Genomic DNA, 13,772 nt, shown 5'->3' on the forward strand with positions numbered 1-13,772 from the left:
CCTTGGTAGGAATCGATTCAGGAGAAGAAAGGCCCTCCCTTCAAGTGAGCAAGAACAGAGATGCTCTATCAGATACAGCAAGCTTGACATACATGTTGGTATAATAAATAACAATACTAATGAAGCATCACATCACACAACTTTGAAATGTTTTCTTTTGGGTAGGATATCTGGAATCTGACTTGTTCTGCATGGACACATTTTACCCCTTGTTTAGCCCTACAATTACCATATAGGATAATAGGGGTTGGACAGTCTGTAAGTGGTATGAGCAGAATGCCATAAAACTTCTTAATGAAGTGTAGCGTAGAACGCAAGGCATGGCATCCGAGACAGGAATTCCTATCAACTCAAGGCTTATGCTTGTAGCCATACTGTTCTAGAAATTATGGTTTCACATGTGGAGGTAGTGAGCAGCACAGAGACATTTTCTCCAGGTGTAGGTACTCAGTGACTGCCCCTCTCTACCTCACTATTACAGTGAGGATTCCAACCAGAGTCCTTATAATCCCTATGTGGCTACAAGTTCACAGCTAATCTTGACTGTTATTTTTTATTGGTTCCCCCTTCTTCAGTTTCCTTGGTTCTACCCAGTTCTTTCTGGTTGCTTTTGAAAGAACTCAGCAGAACTCTGCCCTTCTTTGCACTTGGGTTTCAAATTCTGCCCTGCATCACTTCATCTGAAATATGGTCACTTGCATAAAGGAGAAACATAGCAACCCCTCATTCTCATCACCTACTCGCTCTATCCCATCCTCCTCCACACACACTTTACCCCCAGTAATCATCTAACAGATCCATGGAGGGGCAGCTTGCTCTATTGAGCAGAGATGCCGTGTGGTGATACCTTCACTGCGCAAATCCCCCACCTCTGGCAATCCCAGTCTCCAGGGCTCTTGGGCTACAAGGGTCTTCAAATCAGAGATGTGAGAACTGCCAAGGGTCAAGTGGGAAAGTCAAATTGGATAAGGCAAAAAGGAAATCTGAATGCATCAGCAAAAGCAACGAGGTAAGAAGGGGGTCTAAGAAGAGAAACCAAGTTACCAGTGAAGTCAGTTTATTAATAGGAAAGGACATTATTCCCTATGGCTGGATTTTGTGGTTTGGACTATGTGTAAAGGGCAGAAAATGAAATAAGCAGAGTGTGTATCCTCTACTGAAATATGTGTAGATAAAGAGAGGGGGATAAAGGGCTACTGACAAAAAATCAAGGAACAACAATTGATTCAGGAGGTAAATGTGTTCATCTATTGTAGAGGAAGCAGAACCAGGATAAACTGCCTAACCCAGGGGTGCCTGGGTAGCTCAGTTGGTTAAGCGTCTTGACTCTTGGTTTCAGCTCAAGTCCTGATCTCAGGGTCTTGGGATTGAGCCCCACATAGGGCTCTGCACTCAGCGGGGAGTCTGCTTGAGATTCTCTCTCCCTCTTCCTCTGCCCCTCCCCCTACTCACACACTCTCTAAATAAGTGAAATCTTAAAAAAAAAACAAACAAAAAACCTGCCTAACCCAACATGTCCAGTACCATCAGCCTCACTCCTGCCTCTTTACATGTAGCCGTCCTGTATGCTCCTCTCTTATCACTGTGCTTGCTCTGCTGGAGGCTCCTTTGCAGTGTCTCCTGGATTCAGTATTTATTTTGGGGTCTTTGGTATAGAGTCAAATGCCATCTCTAGGGCTTGATAATATTTAGTGATGAAGGAAGGGAAAGGAATTTTACTGAGAGCTTAATATGCACCATATATTTCAAATGTATCATCTGATTATATCCTCAAAATCTCCTTCCAAAGCAGTTTTATTATCTTATTTATATTTGACACAACTAAAGCACAGAGAAGTTAAGTAATTGACCAGCGACACATAGCTAGCAAGCAGTGCAATAAGCATTCTACAGTCTGTGCTTTTTCCCTGCACCAAGGCACCATTCCTTCTTTCAGAGTTATCTGTCAATAGTCGTATCATAATTATTTCATTGTTCATGTTCTTTCTTCCTAATGGCTGTTAAACTTCCTTGTAAGGAAGGGGTGTAATTATTGCCTTTTGCACAGTGTCTAGATCAGGAATGAGTTGTTTGATGACTTTTGGACAATTTATATAGTGTTCTATTGTGTTAGTTTATACTACATTATGTTACGCTCTAACAGTGCTTAACTTGACTTCTTTTTCAAAGTTTATGCATACGATTTGCAATGGAAGATTTGCCCATCAACCAGTTGTATGGAAGTGATTCATTAGAAGCAGCCGAGAGGGAAATACAGTATTTCTTTCCTCCTCAAAGCACTTTAGCTCTGCTTAAACCTCATGTAACACAGGAACAAAGAGGTAAATATTTAGAAATAAAAATCAATGTGTACATTTCTTTCAGATTTTGTAAAAACTTTCAAACTATGGAAAAGCTAGAGGAATAATTCAACAAACACCCACATCCCTCGATCTAGATTTAACAATGAACTCTTGTCATATTTGCTCTCTCGCCCTATTTCCCTCTTCCTTCTCTCTCTCTTATAATCAAAATGAAATTGAATTTTGTGAAGTCCTTTTCAGAATTGATGAAGATAACAATGTTTTTCTCCATAGATATATTAATAGGAAAGATCATGTTCATGATATTTCTAATATCGAGCCATTCTTCCATTCCTGGATAAACTTCACTTAGTCTTGAGGTATTTTTTAAATGTGCTTTTAGATTCTATTTGCTTATATTTTACTTGGGATTTTTCGCATTGAAACAGTGAGATTGGTCTGTCCTTTTCATTTTTTTGTGCAAGGTTTAGATAACAGTGTAATACTACTTCATAAAAAAATGTGCGTGTCTTCATTTGCAGTACTCTGAAGGAGTTTAAGCAGCAGTGGGGTTGATATTTGAAGATTTGGTAGAGTTTTCCTATGAAAACATCTGGGCCTGTTGCTCTTTTGTGGGATAATTCTTTGACCACTTTCTCTGTGCAGAAAGTCTTCTGTGGAAATTGATCTATTTAAACTTTTTACCTCCACTATAGTTAGAGTTAATTTTTGCTAAGTTGTATTTTCCTAGGAAATTATCCATTTTGTCTGTATAGAGTTCACGGTTTCTTATTATCATGTTTAATTTCCTCATTTTCAATGATTATTTCCACCCTGCCATTTCTTCATTTGTTGTCTTTCAAACAAAGAGAATTTTATTTATTTGAGGTTTTTTTTTTTATTTTTTACAATTTTATTTTTTTAGATTTTATTTATTTATTTGACAGAGAGAGACACAGTGAGAGAGGGAACAAAAGCAGGGGGAGTAGGAGAGGGAGGAGCAGGCTTCCCGCCAAGCAGGGAGCCCGATGTGGGACTCGATCCCAGGACCCTGGGACCATGACCTGAGCTGAAGGCAGACGCTTAACGACTGAGCCACCCAGGCACCCTTATTTATTTATGAGTTTTATTTTCTGTTTTCAAGCTCATTACTTTAGGTTTTCTTAAAAAAAATTTTTGCCTTTGATTCTAGTAGTTTTTTAAAATGCTCTTCTTCTAGCTTTTTAATTGGATATTTAATTCATTTATTTCCATTATTTTTGTTGATATAAATTTTTGAAGTTATATATTTTCCTTGATTATTGCTTTAATTTCTTCTGATTACCCCATAGATTTTAATGCATAGTGTTTTCATTAACATTGTTTTTTTTTTAGAAATTCTGCACTGTGCCTACAATGTTCTTTCTCTATTTGTCTGTGTGGTGATCATATCTTATTTTTTCTGTACTGAACACAAAGGTTGGCTTTTCTGGAAGTCATTTCTGACCTTCCCAGAGAGTTAATAGTTTACTTGCCTGCGGTTCCAGGAGCCTTTTACATTGCTCTTTATAATAATGACCACCTTTTCAAGCTGTGTTTCTAAGCCCAGCCCTCTGAGCAGACAAGATCTGGAAGAAGTGTTTAATGTTCCATTCACATTTGTTCCCACAGCGCCTTTCATAGGGCAGATCCTGGCTGCCCCCTTTATAGGAGGAGAAGTCCAGCCTTCTTCAGGCTATCGGTTGCACTTAAGGTCAACCTTTAGAGACCAGCACTTCTAAGTGCTTTTGATCTGGACCAAAGAAAAGACTGTTTTACCAGAAAGCTCCTAATCCCTCATTTGGTTCACTGAATGTAGCCTTTAAAGTTTAGGCTGTTGGTGAGATTTTGACAAGATTTACTTTAATTCCCTCCCTGAAGTGCCTTGCTACTTCAGGGAGAAGTGTTCAGATGGGCTCTCCCCTTCGATTACTTTCCTTAGTTATTTCAGTCTACTTGAATATGGAACAAAAGTGGAGGCACTCTACAAGATTACCAAATATGTGTTTTCTCTAGAGGAGATCTTGAAACTTATTAGAGAGGCTGGATTTGAAATAACACAGATGAAGGAAATGCTCCTAAATGAAGAAGAAGCAGAAAAAATTTATTCAAAAATAAAAGGAAAAGATTTTTATCAAGATGTATTGGAAATGTTATCTGAGTAAGTTTCTGATATATAGTTCTTTGCATTTTAAAAGTAGTAAATATTCATTATAGAAACTGAAACATACAAAATGTAATTTAAAAATTCCATTCATTAAAAGATAAAGACACCCTATTAATATTTGGGGTTCATTTCTATTTCCTTCCTACCCTACCTTCTTTTCTCCCTCCTTCCTTCATTTCTTTAGGTCTTCACATTAGGTATAGAGATGATCTGGGTTTTAATCTCTGCTTTTAAATCCCTGCTCTGTCAACATATTTAATCTGTGCCTCAGTTGCCTCATCTGTAAAATGAGATAATAACGGTATCTATCTCTTTGTTTGTTGTGAGGGTTATATAATTGATACATTAAAAATACTCAGAACAGTGCCTGGCATATATTTCTAGAATTAAACTACAGTACTCTTCTAGCACAACAATCTGTTGGAAAGGGGAGAAGTGGAAAAACAAAAAGAAAGCACAAAATCACACTGATAAGGACAAAGAATAAAGACAAAGCATGGCATTCTGTCTTTAGCTGTATATGCAATCTCTATAGGTGTAAATGCCCGGATTGTCTGAAAGCATTCTTATTTGCAGGGGTCCATCTTTGGTCATGGTTCTGACCAAGTGGAATGCTGTTTCAGACTGGAGACAATTGATGGGTCCTGTAGAACCAGATGAGGCAAAACTACTGTCCCCAGACTCTATCCGAGCCAAGTTTGGAAGAAGTGTTTTGAAAAATGCTGTCCACGGATCATCTAATACCTATGAAGCAATGGAGAGCATTACTAGAATTTTTGAAGAATTTGTTCCTGAGAATCCCGAGGAAAACTAAAGTACAGTAGCTCTTTAATTATTGTTTTCTTTTCTTTGCTTATTACTGTGACTGAGCCCAGGACAAGACTGTCCCAGAAAGACCAGAACTTTCCCCATATCCCTGAATCAGATTTTATTTCCTGCTAGACACTCTGTGCTGTTCCATAGCAGGCTTGAAGCTACATAACATATATATGGATTGAGTTTACTTAGCTGTTGAAAGAAAGTTTGGAAACTTTTCTGTCCTGGGCAATGTGGGAAACAGCCTAAGCTAGGTGGCTTTTCCCATTAAACCTACTTTCCTTCTTTTTTTCAGAGAGTAGGCTCACAAATGTATACCAGTATGGGTCTGACAGCTGCCTGGAATAAGACTGTAGTGACATGTACTGCATGGAGCACTGGGTGTTATATGCAAACATTGAATCATGGAACACTACATCAAACACTAATGATGTAATGTATGGTGACTAACATAACATAAAAAAAAAAAAAGACTGTAGAGCCTCTTCGCATGTGGAGGGTCGTCCCCACTTGGATGAGCCAAACTGAGAATCAGTATCCAGAGCATAATGAGAAAGCAGTGTTAGATGGAGAAACCCCTCCACACCCAACCAGGTTCCTAGGGGAGAGAAGTGTACATTGTTCCCTTAATATTGCCATTAGGCTGTGGTTTCCCCTGATATAAGAACATTGAATCAAAATATTAAGTCATAAAATAAAAATAAATTTGGGCACAGTGCAGCTCATTCCATAAGTCTCACTCAATTATAGACAAAGGCATGAGTGCACAACCCATAAACATTTATGTTGGGAAAATATGAATTGTGTGTCTGCTTGAACTGCAAATTCTTGGTTAATACAAAAGTGGCTGAATGGAGGTTGTTGCCTTCAGAAAAGTGTAAATCGAATGGGGAGACAAAACTCAAAGAAACAACATCTAATTATAATCACTATAAGACAGTACATTATTAAACATGCCAGTGATACATGACTAGTGGGGAGGGAGGTGAGTGGAACTACATTCTGTTTATAGCATCAGTTAGCAATATGGTGTAGAGCTTTGCTAACATCTGCATATCCCCCCCTTTTTTGATGAGGGGAGCATTATGAATAATATGGAGGATTTCAAATTAGTGTATAATTAAGTGCTGAATTGACAGGTGTATGTTTGATGGTTAGGAGCTGGAGAACGTAAGGAACAAAATCAATCTTAAAAAGTAGGGAGGATTTTCAAAATCAGAGGTAAGGAAGCAAGACAGAGAAGTCAGTTTAAAAGTTTTTAAACCATCATATACATATATGCTTGATGCTTATATATAAAGACACATTGCTGGTTTCTGTCTTACTATGTCTACTGTGCTATATCTACTATACTCTATCACATCAGAGTATTGTCGGTATTGTCGGTCTGTTTCAGACATTCAGGAATCATTTATTCAGCTCTTGCTATATGCTGAACATTGTTGCAAGACTGAATATACCCAGTCCTTGTCCTAAAACTCTAGAACTCTAAAAGCAGGAGATAGAAAATTAACACGTGCTCTAGAATTCTTAGGGGTAAGCACAGAGTGCTTTGAGCAGATGCGTATAGGAGATGGAGAAGGAAAATGATATGCAAGCTATCCAGGCTGGAGGCATTGCAATAAAATTAAAGATTACAGCAACCTTAACTAATAATAGAAACGATCAGTTAGTGATAAGTGGAATGATGAGAGGATTGTTAGAAAGCTAACTTACACCCACAGGACTCGATGACTGACAACCAAATAAGTGGGAAAAAATAAAGCTTCCTGGCTTGAGTGACTGGGGAAATGACCTAACAATTCCCAGACAAGGAACTGAGAAGGGAAAAGTAGGTTGGAAGGAAATACTATGAGTTCTGTTCTGGTCATAACTCTCGATCTGAATTGAGAGTTAAGTTCAGCTCTCAGAGCAGGGGAGTCAAGAGGGCTCCATTGGAGTGACGGAGAATGTCAGCAAAATGGTGACATAGGCAGCTCCAAGCTCACATCCTTCCAAAGGAACATTGAAAAAACAACCAGAAACTGTCAGAACTCTGGAAAATAATCAAAGGTTTACAGCAACCAAGTGTGTGCTGAGTCAAAGAAAAGGCAACTTAAAAATTATATGAAAGTTTTGTAACATTTTTACTTGCCCTACCCCTTGCCCAACATGATGACAGTCTTGAAGATCACAGCCTATTTGCAGTGTGTGACCTGTGTCTCTGGCTCCAGAGAGAGGCGGGCAGATAGTATTTACAAATTACTGTTTTTCTGTTCTATTTGGAGGCTACCTGAAGGATGACACAGACACTCATCTGTTTCACCAAACCCGGAAATTGCTCAGGGAGGAAAAGTGTTGGACATTGATTAAAAACATTGTATGGTGATCAAAAACCCCACAGCTGTCTGAGGACAAAGATTATGGTTGACATATACAGTAGACCACCTAAAGCTAGGGAGGAAAAACTGGGGAGAGAGGTTTTCTTTGGGAAATTGGGGCATTCAGAAGCAATAATGCATAGTAGGGAATTTAGAGGGCCATGCACATGCCCAGAACAAGATACATGCTCAAAGAAGATCTGACAGACCCTCATTTTTTACCATTGGCTGATAAATAGGCTTAGTACAAGCAGGAAGTGAAGGCTGAGACAGAATAGTAAATGGCCTGGCTAAGTGTTTAAAGAAGTGCTGACGACAGAGCCAATCTACCGAGACTTGGAGAAGTGGTTTGTTGTTGTTGTTTTTAAACTCCTGATTTTCAAGGAAGTCTCAGTTAAAACACTGGCTGAACACAAACGAAGTGTTTATCAACCAAGAAGAGCAAACCCTGGGGAAGAGGGAAAATCTGATTTCCAGAGTTACCACATTATAGTAGTTGAATGTCTAGTTTTCAACAACAACAACAATAAAAACAACCACAAAACATACAATGAAATAGAAAAGTATGGCCCATTCACAGGAAAAAAAGTTGACAGAAACCATCCCTGAGGAAGCCCAGACATTGGACTTACTGGATGAAGACTTTAAGTCAACTGTCTTAATATGCTCAAAGAACTGAAGGAAACCATGGATAAGAAACTAAAGGAAAACAGGAAAATAATGTATGAACAAAATGAGAATATCAACAAGGAGTGATTAAAAATAAACCAAATAGGAATTCTGGAGCTGAAAAGTGCAATAACCGAATTGAAAAATTCACTGGAGGGGGTCAAGACAAATTTGAGCAGACAGAAGAAAAAAATCAGTGAGCTAGAAGATAGGACAGTGGGAATTATCCAGTCTTAGGAGTGGAAATAAAAAAAAAGAATGAAAGTTAACAGAGCCTAAGGGATCTTTGGGACACTATCATGTAGACCAACATATGCATTATGGGAATCCCAGAAGGAAAAGAGTGAGAGAAAGGAGTAGAAATAATGGCTGAAAACTTCCCAAATATAATGATATGCCTTAATCTACACATCCAAGAAGCTCAATGAAATCCAAGCAGAATCAAAGAGCTCCACACTGAGGTATATTATAGTCAAACTGTCAAAAGCCAAAAACAAAGAATCTTAAGATTGGTAAGAAATGACTTGTTGTATACATGGAATCCTCAATAGCAGCTTATTTCTCATAAGAAGCCACAGAAGCCAGAAAGCAGTAGGATAACATATTTAAATTGTTGAGAGGGGGAAAAAAACCCTTGTCAACCAAGAATTCTATATTTGGCAAAAGTATCCTTCAAGAGTAAAGGTGGAAGTAAGACATTCCCAAGTTAACAAAAACAGAAGGAATTCATTACTAATAGACCTGTCTACAACAAATGCTAAAGGGAGTTCTTTAAACTGAAATGAAAGGACACTAGACAGTAACTCAAAGCCACATGAAGAAATAAAGCACACAGGTAACAATAACTACATAAGTAAATGTAAAAAAGCCAATATTATTGTACTTTTGGTTTCTAACTCCTCTTTCTTTCCTATAGTATATAAAAGACAATGATAAAATAATGACTATAAGCATGTGTTAATGGGCACACAGTGTACAAATATATTTTATAATATAAAAGAGAGAGAGAGAACAGGTGCAAATTGCTAAAATCAGAAGTGGGAGAAGGGACATTACTACTGAATTTACAAAAATAAAAGAGGGTTATAAGAGAATTCTATAAACAGTTGTATACCAACAAATTGGATAAACTAGGTGAAATGCAGATTCCTAGGAAGGCGCAAACTAGCAAAACTGACTCAAGAAGAAATAGAAAATGTGAATCGAACTATAACAAGTAAGGAGAACAAATCAGTAATTAAAAACTTGCCAAAAAAGAAAAGCCCAGGACTAGATGGCTTCATTAGAGAATTCTATCAAACAATTAAATAAAAATTAACTCTGATTCTCAAGCTCCACAAAAAAATTGAAAAGGAGGGAAAACTTCTTATTTCCTTCTATGAGGTCAGCATTAGCCTGACAAAAAGCCAGACAAAGAGGCTTCATGAAAAATTACACAGCAGGCGCCTGGGTGGCTCAGTTGGTTAAGCGACTGCCTTCAGCTCAGGTCATGATCCTGGAGTCCCTGGATCGAGTCCCGCATCGGGCTCCCTGCTTGGCAGGGAGCCTGCTTCTCCCTCTGACCCTCCCCCCTCTCATGTGCTGTCTCTCTCATTCTCTCTGTCTCAAATAAATAAATAAAATCTTTAAAAAAAAATTACACAGCAATATGCCTTATGAATATATCAATGCTATAATCCTCAGTAAAATACTCACACGCTGAATTCAACAGCATATTAAAAGGATTATACCCCATGATCAAGTGAGATTTATCTTAGGAATACCAGGTAGTTCAACATATGAAAATCAAGGAGTGTAATACCCACACTAATAGAATAAAGAAAAAAGATACTATCTCAATTGATACAGAAAAAGCATTAGACAAAATCCAACATCCTTTCATGATAAAAACACTTGATAAATTAGGAATATAAAGAACTTCCTCATCATGATAAAGGCCATATGTGTAAAACCCACAGCTAACATCATACTACAATGGTGAAAGGCTGAAAGCTTTTCTTCTAAGATCAGGATCTCTGCTTTTGCCACTTCTATTTAACATAGTGTTGGAAGGTCTAGCCAAAGCAATTAGGCAAGAAAAAGAAATAAAAGCATCCAAATTGGAATATTATTAGCAGGTAGCATGATTTTATATCTAATAAACCCTGAAGAAACACGCACACATACAAAAATTTGTTGGAGCTAATTCTGTAAAGGTACAGAATACAACATCAACACACAAAAATCATTCATGTTTCTATACACTAGCAATGAAAAATCCCAAAAGGAAATTAAGGAAGCAATTCAATTTACCATAGCATCAAAAATAATAAAATACTTAGGGTTAAATTTAGTCAGTGTACAAGTGCAAGAATTTTATACTGGAAGATATGAAACAATGTTGAAAGAAACTAAAGAAGACATGAATAAATGGAAAGACACCCTGTGTTCATAACTTGGAAAACAATATTGTGAAGATTACAATGCTACCCAAAGTGATCTACAGATTCATTGCAAGCCCTAAAAAAAAAAAAAAAAAAAAAAATCCCATTAGTGTTATTTACAGAGATGGAAAGACCCATCCTAAAATTCATATGAAATTTTGAAGGATTCAGAAGAACCAAGACAATCTTGAAAAACAACAAAATTTGAGCACTCCCAATTCTTGATTTCAAAGCTTACTACAAAGTGACAGTAGTCAAAACAGTGTGGGTGTTAAAGTCTAAGGACAGACCGATGGAATAGGCTTGAGAACCTATAAGTAAACCTACACATTTATGATTAGTTGATGTTCAACAAGGGTGCCAAGATCATTTAGGAAAAAGAGAATACTCTCTTTAATGACTAGTACTGGAAAGACTGACATTTACATTTAAAATAATGAAGTTGGACCATCACCTTACACTGTATACAAAAATTAATTCAAAATGGATCAAAGACCTACATTTTAGAGCTGAAACTATAAAACTCTTAGAAGAAATCATAGGGGAAAAATAAAGAATAGTTCCCCAGGAAAGCACAAAGATCTCTCAATAGAGTTCTCCAAAACCCCTCCTAAAACTATACAAAATTAGTCTTGTCTTACATTTATTTTTATTTATTTTTTTAGAGATTGGGTATAGAGCATATGTTTATTTTTTTTTCTTCAAGTTTTTATTTAAATTCCAGTTAGTTAGCACACAGTGTGATATTGGGTTCAGGAGTAGAATTTAGTGATTCATTGCTTACATACAACATCCAGTGCTCATCACCACAAGTACCCTCCTTAATGCCCATCCCTCCCAACCCCCCCCCTGCTCCTCCAGCAACTCTCGGTTTGTTCTCTATAGTTAAGAGTCTGTTTTATGGTTTGCCTTTCTCTTTTCCCCTCTATGTTCATCTGTTTTGTTTCTTAAATTCCACATATGAGTGAAATCATATGGTATTTGTTTTTCTCTGACTTATTTCGCTTAGCATAATACTTTCTAGCTCTATCTATGTCATTGCAAATGGCAAGATTTCATTCCTTTTTATGGCTGAGTAATAGTCCATTGTGTGTGTATAACACATCTTCTTTATCCATTCATCAGTCGATGGACATTTGAGCCCTTGCCATAATTTGGCTTTTTTACAACACATTTCAAAAAAAAAAATGCATGCAATTCCAACATCAAAATCCGTAAACGAAAGTAAGCTTTTACTTTAGTTTCTTGAAGAGATACTAACTAAAGGAATTTTTTCAAACCAAATATAACCAAGAAATTCCTAAAACTCCGTTGGGCACCCCTGTCCTCAGAGTCCCCCTGAGCCCTGCAGCTCCTTCCCCATTGCAAAATGGAAACTCGTAATTGCTTTAAAATTACCTTTGTAATGTATCTTATCAACTATATTCTTTCTTTTCTTAGAACTTTGAGAAGATAATGTGTGTAAGTTCACACTGGCATATGAAGATACAAACTCTGATTACTTAATATTCTTTCTATCTTTTTATCCCCACCCCTCCCCCCTCTAGCCTCTCCATCATGTTCCATAAAGAGCTGCACGCTCAGTCCTGTTGTCTTTCTCAGTTCCTTCCAATTCTATTCCCCACCTTTGGCTTGACTAGCAATTCTGAATCCTGGAGAGGATTGAGTAGAAAGCTGTGGTTACTTACAGTTAATATTTTTAACCCCGTCAAAAGAATTTGTTCATTAACTCACTGGGTTGTAAATCCTTGCTGGTTGCTTACTTGCTGAATCAGGCAGTATTATCTGTAAAGAAAAGAGACCCATCTCTGGAGCTTGGTGATTCTAGCACATGTTGGGGATTTGTGTGCAAAATGGAAACTCGTAACTGCTTTAAAATTAGCTTTGTAATGTATCTTATCAACTATATTCTTTCTTTTCTTAGAACTTTGAGAAGATAATGTGTGTAAGTTCCCACGGGCATATAACCATGTGGCACAGCTTCCTGGGAGGAATAAAAAGGAAGATATTCTTTGGAGGAAAATCCGGTGTTACCTCAAGTTAAAAACTAACCTCCAAGTGAAAAACATGTGGTTATGCATAATAACAATAAAAAATATGACCTTCAAACAAATCTTAATGTTTATCTTTACCCTATCTTACAGAGAGGATTTAGGGTGGCTTATATAAATGCACACAAGATTGAATAAAATAGTTGGGGAGGAACATGGAATATGGGGAAGAAGAGTGTAAGATGGAGCGGGAAGCCAGGATTGGAGTTATATACAAAATGCATAGAAGGCCCTAACGTATATTTAGATGTTGGCCAAAAATTTGACTCTAAGCATTTCAGCAATAAACTCTGAAAAGGTGTCGTGCTGATTTACAGAATTTGCAATCTAACTACAGGACAAGTGCAGGCCATGTACCTCCTTTCTTGACACTAAGACAATGCAAATCTCTCCAGGGATGAAGTTGATAATAAAGTTCCCACTCATTTTGGCATTTTCCCCTCTCAGGATGTAATCTGATGATGTTTACTACAGCGATGTACTTGAGCTTTTAGCCAGAGTTATATGTAATTCCCAGCATGTTGGCTATGACACCTTCCTTTTCGTTCCATGCAAGAGAACATACTGGGATGCACGTGAGTGAGTCAAAGGATGACTTTCCATCCTAATTTTTAAACTCTAATGTTAATGAAGATACAAACTCTGATTACTTAGTATTCTTTTTATCTTATTGTGATATGAACACTGAACACTGAGCTTTATCCTCTTAACAATTTTTAAGGGTACAATGCTTTATTGTAGGTACAGTGTTGTATAGCAGATCTCTAGAGCATATTCATCTTACTTAACTGAAACTTTATGTCTATTGATGAATACTCCCCACTTCCGCCTCTCCTCAGCCCCTGGTGACCACCATCCCTGTCTTTGACTTTATGAATATGACTATTTTAGATACCTCATAAAAGTTTTTGTTGCCTGTGTCGTGAATGTCATATCTATGAAATCACTGCCAAGACCAATGTCCTGAAGCTTTTCCCGTTTTTTTT

The 13,772-nt window shown here is 37.4% G+C and overlaps 1 protein-coding gene across 1 annotated transcript in view; it reads left to right on the plus strand.

The window, feature by feature from the left end:
• Positions 1–13,321, plus strand: part of NME8 (NME/NM23 family member 8) — a 68,311-nt gene extending 54,990 nt beyond the window's left edge. Inside the window, exons 12-15 of the mRNA XM_064575586.1 lie at positions 2,170–2,321; positions 4,317–4,461; positions 5,044–5,282; positions 12,660–13,321. Of these exons, the coding sequence (XP_064431656.1) occupies positions 2,170–2,321; positions 4,317–4,461; positions 5,044–5,281 (535 nt within the window). The 3' untranslated portion in view covers position 5,282; positions 12,660–13,321. The remainder of the gene's footprint in view (positions 1–2,169; positions 2,322–4,316; positions 4,462–5,043; positions 5,283–12,659) is intronic.
• The last annotated feature ends 451 nt before the right edge of the window (positions 13,322–13,772 follow it).

This window comes from Mirounga angustirostris, unplaced genomic scaffold, assembly GCF_029215605.1.
Source record: "Mirounga angustirostris isolate CCGP_5_RB_7025 unplaced genomic scaffold, mMirAng1.0.hap1 SCAF_12, whole genome shotgun sequence".
Taxonomy (NCBI): Eukaryota; Metazoa; Chordata; class Mammalia; order Carnivora; family Phocidae; genus Mirounga; species Mirounga angustirostris.